At 39.7% G+C, this 14,696-nt stretch overlaps 1 protein-coding gene across 2 annotated transcripts in view; it reads left to right on the plus strand.

Moving 5' to 3' along the window:
• The first annotated feature begins 2,934 nt into the window (after positions 1-2,934).
• LOC117970876 (collagen alpha-1(XI) chain-like) overlaps positions 2,935-14,696 on the plus strand; it is a 133,857-nt gene continuing 122,095 nt past the window's right edge. Inside the window, exon 1 of one of the 2 annotated variants that reach the window (XM_059007210.1) lies at positions 2,935-3,304. In XM_059007210.1, coding sequence (XP_058863193.1) covers positions 3,211-3,304 — 94 coding nt within the window. In that variant the 5' untranslated portion in view covers positions 2,935-3,210. The remainder of the gene's footprint in view (positions 3,305-14,696) is intronic. The other variant, XM_059007211.1, reaches the window with a different exon arrangement.

The raw sequence follows: 14,696 nt of genomic DNA on the forward strand, positions 1-14,696 counted from the left end.
TTGTAAGCACGTTCTGCCTTTACAAAAAAAAAAAAAAAAAAACATGTTCGGCATTTTTTGCAAACACCAACTGTGCAACATTTTCATTAAATCTCTTTAACATTTTTTAACACAGTTTTTAATGGCAGAACAAGGAAGGCTGCAATGACCTGTACAGTCTGTAGAAAGGTTTCATATTTTGATTTTTTGCACAATGGTATTAACCAGTACACTCTATTATCCCATTGCAGTGTCGCCCCTATAAGAGTTTACCATGGTATTTCTGCAGCTTTTCCCATCTTAATACTATGCATTACCGTAGTTTACCCTGGTTTGCCATGTTTTTTCATATGCTTTACCATACCTTGCTGGTCATTACACAGCTTCCCTATGCTTTCACTGTGCGTTTATTAAAATTTGCTATGCTTTTACAATGGGAAACTTTCATAAGGGTGCCACCATGCAATATTTGTATTAGATGCATTGTGTTGCCATTGCTGGTAGTGCTGTGTGCCCACCAGGATTTCTTCAGTGCGTTGCATTGATAGGCTCAGCATTACATCATTGATTTATGAGTCTTTGGAAGCAATGTGCCCTGAACAGCTTGCACGGGGCTTTGCAGAGTGTATGTACACAATAGAGGAACGAGAAGTATTTCTGACACTAAGCTCAGACTCCTAACCCTCTCTTGGTAACTATCTGCTAAAACCTGTATGGAATGCAGGTCAGACTCCAAGATTAACAGACAGGGTACCAATAGGGGACACCAAGCCAGGGGTTGGTTGACTTTCAAACAAGGAAAACTGCTGACTTCTAATACTGCTTCAGTGATCATTTACTGTATTTGTCCACACCAACAACTTAGAAGATGCCTTAATCAGCAGAAGAAAAAAAACCCCACAAAACCACCATTTATGCACAGCAGCAAACCATTGTAGGCTAATGGCTTAGGAAATACAGTTGATTAGCAGTAGATTGGCTGAGCTTGAGCTCCGATGCAAAGTCATTTGCACCGTCATGTTATTTAATGGAAATTAATAATGCTTCCAAATGAGCCTGTCGTTTCGGAGCTGTTCAATTCTAGTTTTGAAACATTAACAGTGATTCAGTTATTGGGTTAGGAAAGTTGCAGCAAACTTTGCACTGGAACTGTAATATATGTGCTGTACAGCTGTGGATATAATTATTAAAATAAACTATGTGAACATAATTTAGATCTTTTATTTAACATCATGTCATCAAAGAAACTACAAAATGATATTGCATAAGTCTACCGGAAACCATAATAGTAGTACAGTATTTCATGTTAGATTTAAAAATGTCCAATTTTTCAATATGTTAATGGAACATTATTCAGCTGGTTTCATTCAACTTTATGAAGCAAAACGACTTAATTCTATAGGGTGATGCAAAACTTTTGTACAGAGCTGTATGGTCTGTCTGGGTATTGTTGGGTATTACTAACTCAGTGATACAAAGACCTAACTCGGGTATTTTTGCTTTAGGTCATCTTTATGAAAATATACAGCGGTATGCCTTAGAAATGTATACTTTCAGTGCTTTTAAGTCCCGTGTGCTCCCATTTGTTGTGATTGTGTTTTTGTAAGATTCTTCATGTGGTTGTCTTTTTCTTAAGCTACACTGGAGAAGGTTTGACTCTTTACTTTACTTTGGACTTACCCATAGTAAAAGCACAGCACAATGTAATAAAGCACAGTGAAAGCATGGTAAAGCCTGGGCAGGCATTGTAAAGCACAGAGAGGTCTGGTAAAGCATAGGGAAGCATTGTAAAGCACAGAGAGGTCTGGTAAAGCACAGGGAAGCATTGTAAAGCACAGAGAAGTCTGGTAAAGCATAGGGAAGCATTGTAAAGCACAGAGAGGTCTGGTAAAGCATAGGGAAGCATTGTAAAGCACAGAGAGATCTGGTAAAGCATAAGGAAGCATTGTAAAGCACAGAGAGGTCTGGTAAAGCACAGGGAAGCATTGTAAAGCACAGAGAGGTCTGGTAAAGCATAGGGAAGCATTGTAAAGCACAGAGAGGTCTGGTAAAGCATAGGGAAGCATTGTAAAGCACAGAGAGGTGTGGTAAAGCATAGGGAAGCATTGTAAAGCACAGAGAGATCTGGTAAAGCATAGGGAAGCATTGTAAAGCACAGAGAGGTCTGGTAAAGCATAGGGAAGCATTGTAAAACAATAGAGAGGTCTGATAAAGCATAGGCAAGCATTGTAAAGCACAGAGAGGTCTGGTAAAGCATAGGGAAGCATTGTAAAGAACAGAGAGGTCTGGTAAAGCATATTAGATTTTATTTCTGAATGGAAAACAAAACATTTCAGGCTTGAGGTGATATTGTATTAGTTTTGTTTTGTTTACTGTACAGTTTGTTGGAAAAGTTATTATCTGAAAAATAACGTTTTTTTTTTTTTTTTTTAAATCCACAATACACACCTGAAAACGAATATAATTAATGTGTGCATGTACAAGCAAACCAACTGTAATTATAGCTGTCATTAATTGAAAGGGTAGGAAAGTTCAAACTTGGAAAGTTTTATAATGAATGATTTATTGGTACACCTCAAAAGTATACTACTGCTACTACTACTAATAATAGTACTTCATCGCATCTCTATACAGTAGCCATTATTTCAGACAGGAGACACGCTGTATTTGATAGAATGTTCTATTAGTTTGATTCAATAAGCATTTAATTCTGAGACACAGCCTAAACGAACACGATTCAATGAAATGCGCTAAGGAATACGAATACTTGAGCAACAAGATCTGTAACGGTGGCTGGTGGTGAAAAGATGTACGATTTGGAGACGGGGGAGTCATTTATATCAAATGCCCTCGTGGGGCACCAGTGTTCATCAGTAAAGCCCCCTGAGTCCCATTTTGACACTCGTCCCGGGGGAGTGGGGGAGAGAGAGAGAGAGAGAGAGAGAGAGAGAGAGAGAGAGAGAGAGAGAGAGAGAGAGAGAGAGAGAGAGAGAGAGAGACATTAGAAAGAGTTGGAGGACTGTCTGGTCTTGGGACTTTTCTCAACGCACTGTTGAGGGATTTCAAATCAGGAGAGGGAGAGGCAGAGACCGGGAGAACACACTCGTGTGCTAGGCTGCGCTCCTTGTTTGTTCCCCCCTACCACACGCATGGCTACATAAGGTTGCAACAGCTTTACCCTGCCTTTATATAACTTTTTATCCGGTTTGGAGAAAAACATTTTTTTTTAAGATGGACCGGTGGAAAAGCAAACTGGCTGCTTTTTGCAGAAGAATATCGCTGCTCATCATTTTACTGCAAGCAGGCACGACAACTACAAGAGCGGGTAAATTATGCACATTTGAAGTTATTTATTCATGTATTTATTTATTTATGTATTAATAGTAATGAATGCGGTTCTGTGTTGTGAGACTTGAAGGCAAATACAGTTGTCGCCCCCCTCCCCTTTATCAAAAAAGTTTTTTTTCAACTTTTATAACGTAATGTGATTTAAAATGTAGAATCAGCATTCTTATTAATATTTCTAGATAGAAATATCCCACTGGGGATACCAACATGTAAAATTATATAAAATGCACAGCTTGTTTAAATTTTTTAAAAAATATTATTATTATTATTATTATTATTATTATTATTATTATTATTATTATTATTAGGGCCTATTATTATTATTGTTGTTGTTGTCGTTGCTATTATTATTAATTCTTCAGAGCTTAAAAGCTATTATATCTCTGATCCTGCACAGAGATAAAACTTACTACTGGTTTGAACTTGCACATAACATAAATCTCTTAAGAATGGTTTAAGTTTGTGTGTGTGACTCGAGGCTATGTAAAAGATTGGGGAGCGTTGCCTTGGATACCGTTGTTAGAATTAATCTTTTATCGTACCAGCAAGTTTAAAGGATTTAACAGCAACAGAGTGAAGCGGCGCGCAGCTTCGGTTCCGCTTCAGTTATTCAGATATCAAGCGGGTTTGTTTATTCAGGCTGGGTAGTTACATTTCTGCGTTTTAATTGTAATTTTTTTTTTTCTCGACGACACCCGTTTAAAATAAAATAATAGTAAAAAAAAATACTACGAATATAATAATAATAATAATAATAATAATAATAATAATAATAATAATAATAATAATAATGGCGAAGCATGTGTGAAATGATGAAACAGTGTGTCTATATATATATAGCCTGCAGTGCCAAACCAGGAATTAGCGAGTTAAAAATATAACAATTTCAAGCTAGAACAGGTTGTAAAAGCAATCAATTCTGCCTCCTCTCTCTCTCTCTCTCTCTCTCTCTCTCTCTCTCTCTCTCTCTCTCTCTCTCTCTCTCTCTCTCTCTCTCTCTCTCTCTCTCTCTCTCTCTCTCAGATGATAACGGAAAAAACCATGCCGTTGTCTAAACCGCTTGCCACAGCGAAAGCATACACGTTATTTTAAGATGTGCGTCTCCAGTTGTATATTATACACCAACAATTCGTTTTACACGGCCCAGTTCTATTTATAAGCGATTTAAATCACTATGTATTACATGTAATAATACAGTCGGTGTCTAGGAAAACATGTCAGCGATGGATATGTGTCTTTAAAGTTACACAGGACGCATAAATTAAATGCGTAAACATTTCTAACAGTCTATAATCAAGGGTTACAGTTGTTGTCTGCCTTGTTCTGTTCTATCGCAGCTGTCAATTTTTACAAAGTTACACTTGTCGCTTGCTTACGACCGATGCGACCTCCTGGGAAAAAGTCACTTAAACGCGCCTGGCTTAAATCTTTATTATTTGGGGCAGATGCCTGTAAGCATGATACGCCAATGAAACAAATACAAATACTTTTTTTTTTAAAGTCTAGTAAGTTTCTTGTTTCGTAATTTCGGTCTACATTAATAAACATGATCCGTTTTTTAGCCCACATTATAAATCATCACATTCCATTGGGTCAGCTCAGCTGATATAAATGCTGTAGGTTTTGCTACAATATTGAGTGAAGTCACTGTTATATATACAGTGCTTGTTATGGATGCGACAGCTGCAGGTTTACAATAATTACAGACAGCTATTATCTTGCATTGCTTTTTTTTTAAAATCTGCAAATCCTTTCATTGTGTGAGAATGATTGCTTAAAGCCGTAGCAGCACTTAAAAAAAGCATATTATTAGTAATGGTTGAAGAAAATGGGCAATCGCTTGTCACAGCATGCCTTTTTGGAGGAAGAGTAACTTGATTAAATAATCATTGTACTTTATGCATGTCTGTGGAGTTTCCTCTGTGGAAGAGATGGCTTGGGTTGCTTTATGTCCTTGTGGTGTGGAAATGGGATATGACGTCGCTGGTTCAAGTACCAACAGTGATTGGAAGTGACTTCCATCTGGTTAGCTGTTGAGGCTCAGTGTGAGATTAAGTTCTGGTGGTCTCAGTCCTGTTTCCTGTGGACAGGTGCCTACTTTAAACACAAAGTAAACCGGTCCCAAGGGGCACTAATGGGTATCATTGAAGTCAGTCTGTGTCATAAATACTGACTGAACTGCCCCCTGCCCCCTGCTCCCTCACCCCCCTAAGAGAATGGGTGCGCCCTCCAGTCAAGGACAGGCTTGAGGCATGGAGACTGAACTGCTCCCTCCCTTCCTCACCCCCCTAAGAGAAAGGGTGCTCCCTCCAGTCCAGGACAGACTTGAGGCATGGAGACTGAACTGCTCCCTCCCTTCCTCACCCCCCTAAGAGAAAGGGTGCTCCCTCCAGTCCAGGGCAGGCTTGAGGCATGGAGACTCAACTGTTCCCTCCTTCCCTCAACCCCCTAAGAGAAAGGGTGCTCCCTCCAGTCCAGGGCAGGCTTGAGGCATGGAGACTGAACTGCTACCTCCCTCTCTCCAGTCCAGGGCAGGCTTGAGGCATGGAGACTGAACTCCTCCCTCACCCCAGGGCATGCTTGAGGCATGTTTTCTGCAGAGCTTGTGGGTAAACTTCCATGGACACTACTTGTGTTTTTGCTGCTCTTTGGATAAATAGAGTGGACTGTTCTCAGTTTCCAGTGCAGTCACTCCAGCACCACTCATAAACACTTAAATTCACAATTACTGAGTACAGCAGACGCTCAATGTAACCCAGTTGTGCTTGTTTCACTGGCAACTCTCCAAAGTTTGAAATCTATTAAATGCAATCATTTCTAATTCATTCAAGCAGCGAGAGTTATTCTCAACTACAGAACGAAAAGTAAAAACTACGGATGTGAGGCTTGAGCCCCGTGACAGGTTTTTCTCATTCAATCTTACTGCCTGCAAAGGTGGTCTTCATACCAGACCCCTTTGCTGTCAGCAGTCAGGGATCACTTTCTCTGCTGTAAAGGTTTAAAGAGATTAGCTAAGTCTTGAGTTCTTGAAAAGCACACCGATTCAGTTTTGTTGCTTTGATAATTTGACAGATCACTGAGGGGAAGCCGCTGAGGGTCACTGTAAAGCAGACCAAGATTTTTTCCCCCCGTTTCTTCCAAGTTCCAAGGCATTTTCCTGGATTGTTCTGTTCTGCTGGTACAGTGGAACACTGGAAGACCGGAGATATACCATATTCCACAGCTCTGTTGCTCTGTAACCCTAAAACAGCCCAGTGATCTTCACATTTTTAAAGTGGAACGTCCGACATTCAGTGTCCCAGAGTTTTAACCCACATCCATCCATAACCTTAAAACACTCAATAGCGCTAAACATAGAAACTAGGGGTGTGTAAAAACGTGTTACGTTCCAGTTGGAATTCATAGAAGTTTTCAAAAGGCTCAGGTCCTGGCATGTCTTCTGTTGGCCAGATGTTCATTTGCCGACTTGCAAACATCATCATCACCTCCTGATTTTCTTTTGTATTGTTTGTGGAGTGGAGAATTAGGAGTAAAGCCCTGTTTTGCATCGTCTCATCTGGCAAGCTACATGTCTGTATAAATGGCAACACATTTCGGGATTTGTACGCCGTTACGTAAGACACATCATCATTGAATTGTTTTCCCTTTCCTTAAATTGCATGTTTCTCTTTCAAAGCATTGTTCACTTAATACCGGCTGGACACCCCAAAGGGATTGCTCTTAATATTACTTTCAAATGTTTGAATTGGGTTCTGATGAATTTTGAACAATTCTGCGGTTTTGGATAAGGATAAAAAAAAAAAAGCCCTTTGAGTCTGTAATTTTACTAGCCAAACTTCTTTCTTTCTTTCTTTCTTTCTTTCTTTCTTTCTTTCTTTCTTTCTTTCTATTTTTCTTGGTCCTTTGCATGAGATATAAGAACATAAGAAAGTTTGCAAACGAGAGGAGGCCATTCGGCCCATCTTGCTCGTTTGGTTGTTAGAAGCTTGTTGATCCCCGAATCTCATCAAGCAGCTTCTTGAAGGACCCCAGGGTGTCGGCTTCAACAACATGTAAGTGACACTGCAACAGCAGTTGTGTAGTTCACCACCTAGTCTCTTCAAGTCGCTTTGGATAAAAGCATCTGCTAAATTACTAATTCATTCATTCATAGGAATATGACCAACACACACAAACTCATTTAATGAACTGGGGACAGAACATTACTTAAAAGTAAAAACAAAAAAAACAAAACATTTGCCAGTATTAGGTGGCTAATGTCAATATTAGCTACCTCCATATCCCAGTGTGTAAGATTTGCCCCTCTCTCCCTCTCTGACTCTACAAGACATTCAGAAAGAGTCTTGGTTAAGTGGGTGTTATAAATTCATAGTTTCAATCAGCGCGTTGCATCAAGGCTAGTCAGCTTGGCAGTTGCTCAAGCAGAAATGCACATGTGCTTGTTTCATTTGATGCTGCAGCCAACGAACAGTTGTTGGAGTACAGGAACACTTGTTAGTTATTTGATCGGCTGTAAATCAGAGGAAAACTACGGTGGCTTAAAAGCCAAGCTGTTATTCGGGGACTTGGTGCGTGAAGAACGGAGTTGGAGAGAAAACTTTCTCTTTCTTTTCAGATTTATTTATTTTTGCACAGCCTTTACCCTCTGGGATAAACATCTTGCCCCCAGAGGGGTCCTGTCTGAAGCAGCAGCAACGCAGCCACGTGAAATAACAAGATATGAGTTGAGTTTGAGAATAATCATTTCAATGGACTGTATATAGAACGGGGTGGGCCGAGCGTGGGTGCGGTTGCAGTACAGTCTGTGAACCTCAGAAATCTGCCCTGAAGGACTGCCACCTTCTACTGCTTTAGACCAGTCTCCTAAGCAGACACTAAAGCTGAGGGAACACTGAGCTGCTTTGTGGTTTGGAACTTGGTTTCAGGAGACTAGGTTTCAGTGCCAATGCACGGCACACCAGGGGAGACTTGGGGTTTGAAACAGCAACTTCAAACTAGGTCTCCCGGTCTCCTGGAACCAGGTTTCAAGCCGCTGTTCCTGAAAAAGTGGCTTTGTGTTCCTTCAGTGTCAGATGCATGAGTATAAACTACTCCACGCTTCCCGTCATACCATGGTATAGCCTGGATTAAGCATGCTTTAATCTCTACTGTACCTGCTTTACGATGCTAGCTTTTCTTTTCTTTTCTACTGTTTCACTATGCTACACTTTTGTATGCTTTTACTATAGTACACTTCACCAGGGTGTGCCCTCTTTTGGTCCTGGAGGGCCATTCCGCTACTAGGTTTAATAGATGCAATGAAATAGTTGACCGCTTTAGGTCCTGGAGTGCGTACTGAGGTTGCTAAAAGATCATTTGCTTATTTTGCTCCATGGTCTCGGAATGAATTACAGCCTAAACTTAAGTTACAGTCCCAAATAACTTTACAATTCAGGAGTCAGCTGCATGTTTATCTGATTGAGAGTTAGTGCTTTTTTAAGTAGGTGATTACGCCTGTCACTAATTGAGTGTCACTAACTGATTGTATTGAGTCTGTGTTTTAAAAGTATTTTATTTTTGTGTTGTAATATGTTTTGTACTGCTGCTACCTTTCTTGGCTAGGTCTCACTTGAAAAAGAGGTTTTAATCTCAGTGGGATTTCTTATTAAAATGAAGGTTTAATAATAATAATAATAATAATAATAATAATAATAATAATAATAATAATAATAATAATAATAATAATAATAATAATAATAATAATAATAATAATAATAATAATAATAATAATAATAATAATAATAGCAGAATAGCAGCAGTGTGGAGCAGTGGTTAGGGCTCTGGACTCTTGACCGGAGGGTCGTGGGTTCAATCCCCGATGGGGACACTGCTGCTGTACCCTTGAGCAAGGTACTTTACCTAGATTTCTCCAGTAAAAAAAACCCAACTGTATAAATGGGTAATTGTATGTAAAAATAATGTGACATCTTGTAACAATTGTAAGTCGCCCTGGACAAGGGCGTCTGCTAAAAAATAAATAATAATAATAAAAATAGCATTTTAGTATATCAAGTATCTATTTTCAGTGTCTATGTGAAGTGTAAAGCTGTGGCTTAGAACTTGGTTTCAGGAGACTAGGTTTCAGGCCACTGCACGGCACACCAGGGGAGACTTGGGGTTTCGTGTTCCCACAGCTTTACTGAGAGAAGTGACCTTTGCTGAATCGTTGGTCTGCTTGAATGTAGATTGTGACACTTTGGAATCCCTATGAATGAATTGGTGAACCGCATTCCGAGTCTCTCTGTCTGTAGAAATCTGTGAAACTCAAAGAGGGGCTTATTTAGATCAGATGAACAGATCTCAGTGTGGTGGTGTCAGACGACCGTGTTTAGAGAATGCTGATCGGTAACAACAAAAAAAAAATCTTAACAATTTACATATTAACATATCGAATAATAACACTTTTGACTGTTTTTTTAAAAACTTTTTTTTACTGACCTAAAAAACATTATCTTCTTGATTGTCTTAAATGAAACGCTTTTTATTTTGGTTTGGTTTTATCCTCCCAGGCGAAATGACATCATCGTGAAAGGTGAAAGGTCAAGCAGGCACAGGAGGTGGCCTAACATTGCAGCCCTGTCGTATATTTCCCTAAAATAGCTTGCGTCTGCCTTTGACGGATGGCTGAGTATTTTGATCAAGGTTATGGCTTTAAAAGAAAAACAGGCTTTTAGATTATTATTATTATTATTATTTATTTCTTAGCAGACGCCCTTATCCAGGGCGACTTACAATCGTAAGCAAATACATTTCAAGTGTTACAGTACAAGTAATAATACAAGAGAGAGGGGTGATACAGCTCTCCTTTTCAGCTTTATCACTGAGCCACATTGCAATCGGTTTAGCGCTTCTGAGTTCATGAGTTCATCTCAGACGTTTCGACTCTTTCCAGTATGCTGACACTGAAGACATTGAGAATGACTTCTAGTAGAAACATTTGTCATTGAACTCATTCCACTTCTTTCAGTATTTCTAAACATCGATGCTCTGATGTTTGATTAGTAATAATTAATTAATTAATTAATTAATTAATTAATTAATTAATTAATTAATTAATTAATTAAATTAATTAAACCAGGAGATTTACCCATTGAGAGCGAGGCCTTGTTTACAAGGGGGTCCTGGAAAGCAAGAAAAAGACAAAGTACAAGCAACACAATAAAAAAACACACGTGTGGTTCAGACTTAATCAGCAGCACACAGAGATCAAAGAACAGAATAAACAAGACATGTATCTGTTTGTTAATGTGGACTGAAGGAGAAGCATTGGCAGGAGGTTCTAAGCAACTCCCAAATGCGATCTGTACAACTGGAGAAAGAAAAATGATCAGATTCCATCTTCGTACTATGACAGAAACAATTCCATGTCTGCGGGTGTTGATATGCAAAAGAGAATTCTCCTGGAACCCTTGGAACAGCCAAATTAACAGAAAGCTGTTGTGATGTGGGAAACCATTATTTCATTTTTCTAAAAAAGAGAGCCTTTGTTTTTTTTTATGCTGGTAAAACAAACTGTAGTTGATCCCCCAGACTTGTTCTATCAGGTTAACGCAGGGACTGCAAACAAATAATTCCATTCCATGTCTCTTCATGCAGTTTTTACACCTTTTTAGCTTTGATACCCTCCACTCTTTTTGGGATCCACTAGCCCGTGCTATATTAAGCTGGCGATTGTTATATATTACAAAGGAATCCCTTTTAAGACAGGGCTTCGTGCCATGTACTGTAGTAGCCCAGAAGTCTTAATTACAAGCACGCAGGTTAGGGAATGCAGTGAATGCTATGACTGAGGGCTTTTCCTTATAGTTTTACCGTGGTATTTTTGCACAGTATTTGAGCAGTTTTGCCATGCTTTTCCCATGGTTATAATATGCATTCACCATAGTTTACCCAGGCTGGCCATGTTTTTTTAATATGCTTTACCGTACCTCGCTATTTTTTATTACCTATGCTTTCACTGTGCTTTTTTTACACTTTGCTATGCTTTTACTATGGTAAGCTTTTATAAAATGGAGCAGCCAATATGTCTTCTTTCTAAATACAACTGGCCCAGTGGAAAACAAACCCCTAGGTATTGAAACATGTAGAACAAAAATCAAATGCATTTTATTTCACCCCCTCTTTCTGAAACCCCCAATGAATCGGAAATCACAATTTGCAGCAGCTTCTTACAGAATGTAGAAACACGGAGATTAACGCGATAAATTCAACGACAGGCGATTCGACTGGAGCTCTGTTTCACAGCAGCCGCTTCGTTCTGTTCAGCTGGATCCAAAACTCGGAGGTTTCGGGTTTCTGAGTTTCCTGGAGTTTTGTAAACCTTCACATAAAAGTGCCTTCCACCAGGCTTATAGGACAAAAGAACAGGCATGTCAGAACGTATGCTGTAACTCGACAAGCCGCTGACTGACGCTGGCTGCTTTGAATATTGGAGCACCTCTGTGTATACATAGCTCATGTGTGTTGTGTCTGCTGAGGCAAGCGAGAATAAAGATAAAACCGAAAACAAGATGCTAAAAAGAATATAGAAAAATGTGTAGTAGGTGCAGGACTTTATTACCTGAATATCTTTTTTATACTTCTAACTGTTTACCAGGACAAGTTATGATATAGTTGACCCCCAATTATCTGAACACACTATCCAAAGCAGCCCTCCACGTCATTTTCTATTATTATCAACTATTTATCTGAATGCCTTTTTATTTAAACGTTCGTATCCCCAGATGAAACATTTTATCAAAGTCATATGATAAACACAAGACGCAATGTACGCTCAAACTGGGCAAGAACTACTTTAAAATAGTCCCTTAAGAAACCAACAACAGATACATAACCAAAAGCAATAGAGACAGCATCTTAAAACCTACGCCAACACTCTCCCCACCCCCATCCCCTCCACCTCCCGCCCCAGTTACAAAATAAATGACAAGGTAAGAAAAAGACCATAAAACAAGTAAAAGTGAGCAGAGTGCAACACATGTCTTTGAGTCTAAACTTGGCTCTGTGAAGCCGCTGGGCTTTACAGATGGATTGGTGGGCGAGACTCCAAGAAGCCATATATCATCTCTCTGCCCCAGGGCAGCACATTCTGCACGCTGACCCTGTCTGAGCCTAGCGCAAGAGCGAGGGAGAGAGAAATGGTTTGCCGCTGTCAAAACGGCAGGATCCAAGAAGTCTTCGCTTTGAAGAAGACACCTGAGGACACATTGCTAATCTGTACAATGCTTAGCCACCCCTGTATATTATTCTTTTTTTAAATCCAGCCTCACAAGCCAGCATTTTTCACATGCAGAACATTATTTTGCTGGGCAAGGGAAAAAAATAAAGGGTTTTGTGCAAGAAACAGAATTGAGTTACGTAAATAATGCAGCTTTTCTCATTTCAAAGATGCTTGTTGCTTCTTGCATAACATTAAGAGATTGTTTTTGGTACCAAGTGTCGCACCGAAGCAAACTCTTTCAAAAGAAAATGTACTAATACTTCCCATTTCAAAACACTATACATGTGTTTAGGCGGGCACTACGAATCATTTTTATGCTGGCTTTTTCAGTGCAAGGTTTGTTTCAAAAAGGAAAAAGCAATTATGCTTTTGTAAGGCAGAGCATTCCATAATTTTGGAGCCTCACAAGAAAAGGCCCTTAACCCCTGCCTTAGGTAGTGCAAGGTTAGCTTCTGGTCATGATAGATTACGTAAAACTCCTGCTCCGTGCAAAGTGAAGTTTAAAACGCGAGCATTTGGGTGCGTGACTGCCTTGGGCAGTCGCTCGAATATGTGATCCGTCACGGTGTATTGCACAGCAATCTGAAATCCAATCAGACGTCTCAGTACAATAGGTGTAGTAAACACTTTGGGGTCGGGGGGGTCAAGTCCTCGGTAATCTAATTAAAGACAGCATTGTTATTACCAACCCCAGCTCTGGAAATCTGTGCCTCTGTTCTGACTCAGTACCCTTCATTAAAATAACCAGGGATCTGAAATATTGCTCATTCTTATTTCTCTTGGTAGTGTTTTAAAATCCTCGATCCAGGAAGACCTTGTTTCCATTCCAGTTAGTTTAGTTTTTTTGGTGTTGTTACTGCATCATTATACATTGTATCTATGTGTTGATTTAACTCGGCTGCATCGTTTTCAGTAGCAATGCAGTGGAACTACAGTGGCAATGCAATGGTTCTGTAACGCTGTAGGTGGCAATAGCACCCTGTTTAGTATTTCAGATCACCCAAATTACTCGCATTATGTGGGTGAGACCCGCAAATTAACATTCAAGCCCACAGACCCGCGTCAGTCATTGTAACAACCCACAAAATAAAACTTCTATGTAAGATTACTGTTTAGGCAATGTAAAAAAAAAAAAAAAAAAAACTGAAGTTTGTTGTTATCAACATATGATTGCATTTCCACTCCATTCATTGGTGGGTTCTTAATTCAAGTTGCAAATGATATCATTTTAGATGTTGTTGTTTTCTTTTATTGACTCGAAATGCAATTTTAATAATTTAGGTCAAGTTAATCCTTGTCAAACCCCCATCCACCCACCCACCCCCATCCACAGCAAACAGACTTGGGACCTGTGTATTTGTTCATTGATGATCATGCTGGTTATGCTGTAATCTGCTAATGGTTCAGCTTCGGCTTTCTTAGGCTTAGTTTTCTAAACTTTTCTGTAAGGGTCTCTACTTCAAGCCCTGACAAGGCCAGTCAGTCTGGAGATCCCCTGGGGGAAAGTCCAAGGGCGAGGAGGGTTTGAGTATCTCTACAGGGCAGCATTCCTGCAGCACTGCGGTATGTGGCTGTGGGGGACGGTTAGATTCGGGGACATGCCCACACAAAGGTGCTGCTTGCTGGATTCCTGTATTAGTGTCGGGGGAGGGAACACAAAATCAAGGAGTTCCACACTGCTGTTCTATACCTGATAGAGGGGCCAGAGAATTGGGCATGTTTGTCTGAGTGTGGAGAATGTAAACAAACCGGGGAATCAACAAGGCCTGTCTTATAAAATAAATGATATGGTAATAGAAAAATGAAAAAAGGAAAGAAGGAAGAAAATACATCATTGTGTAATGTTTGCTTGTTTGTTTTGATTCTTTCTTTCTTTACAATGAAGTAGAATACACAGAACCCTGAACAGAACCTAAGAGTCCCATTATCAAATATTGCTGGGGGTCACAGATTAATTAGCGTTGATTGTGTACACTTAACCACACCACACACAACACAGCACAGCTGTACACAATTAGCAATCAATGCTTGGGAGAGGCCAGGTGCACACAGAATGCAGGAGGATGCAGTGTTATGAGCCGAGGTAGTCTTTAACACAGATTTGAACCTA

Source organism: Acipenser ruthenus, chromosome 34 (assembly GCF_902713425.1).
Source record: "Acipenser ruthenus chromosome 34, fAciRut3.2 maternal haplotype, whole genome shotgun sequence".
NCBI classification, from domain to species: domain Eukaryota; kingdom Metazoa; phylum Chordata; class Actinopteri; order Acipenseriformes; family Acipenseridae; genus Acipenser; species Acipenser ruthenus.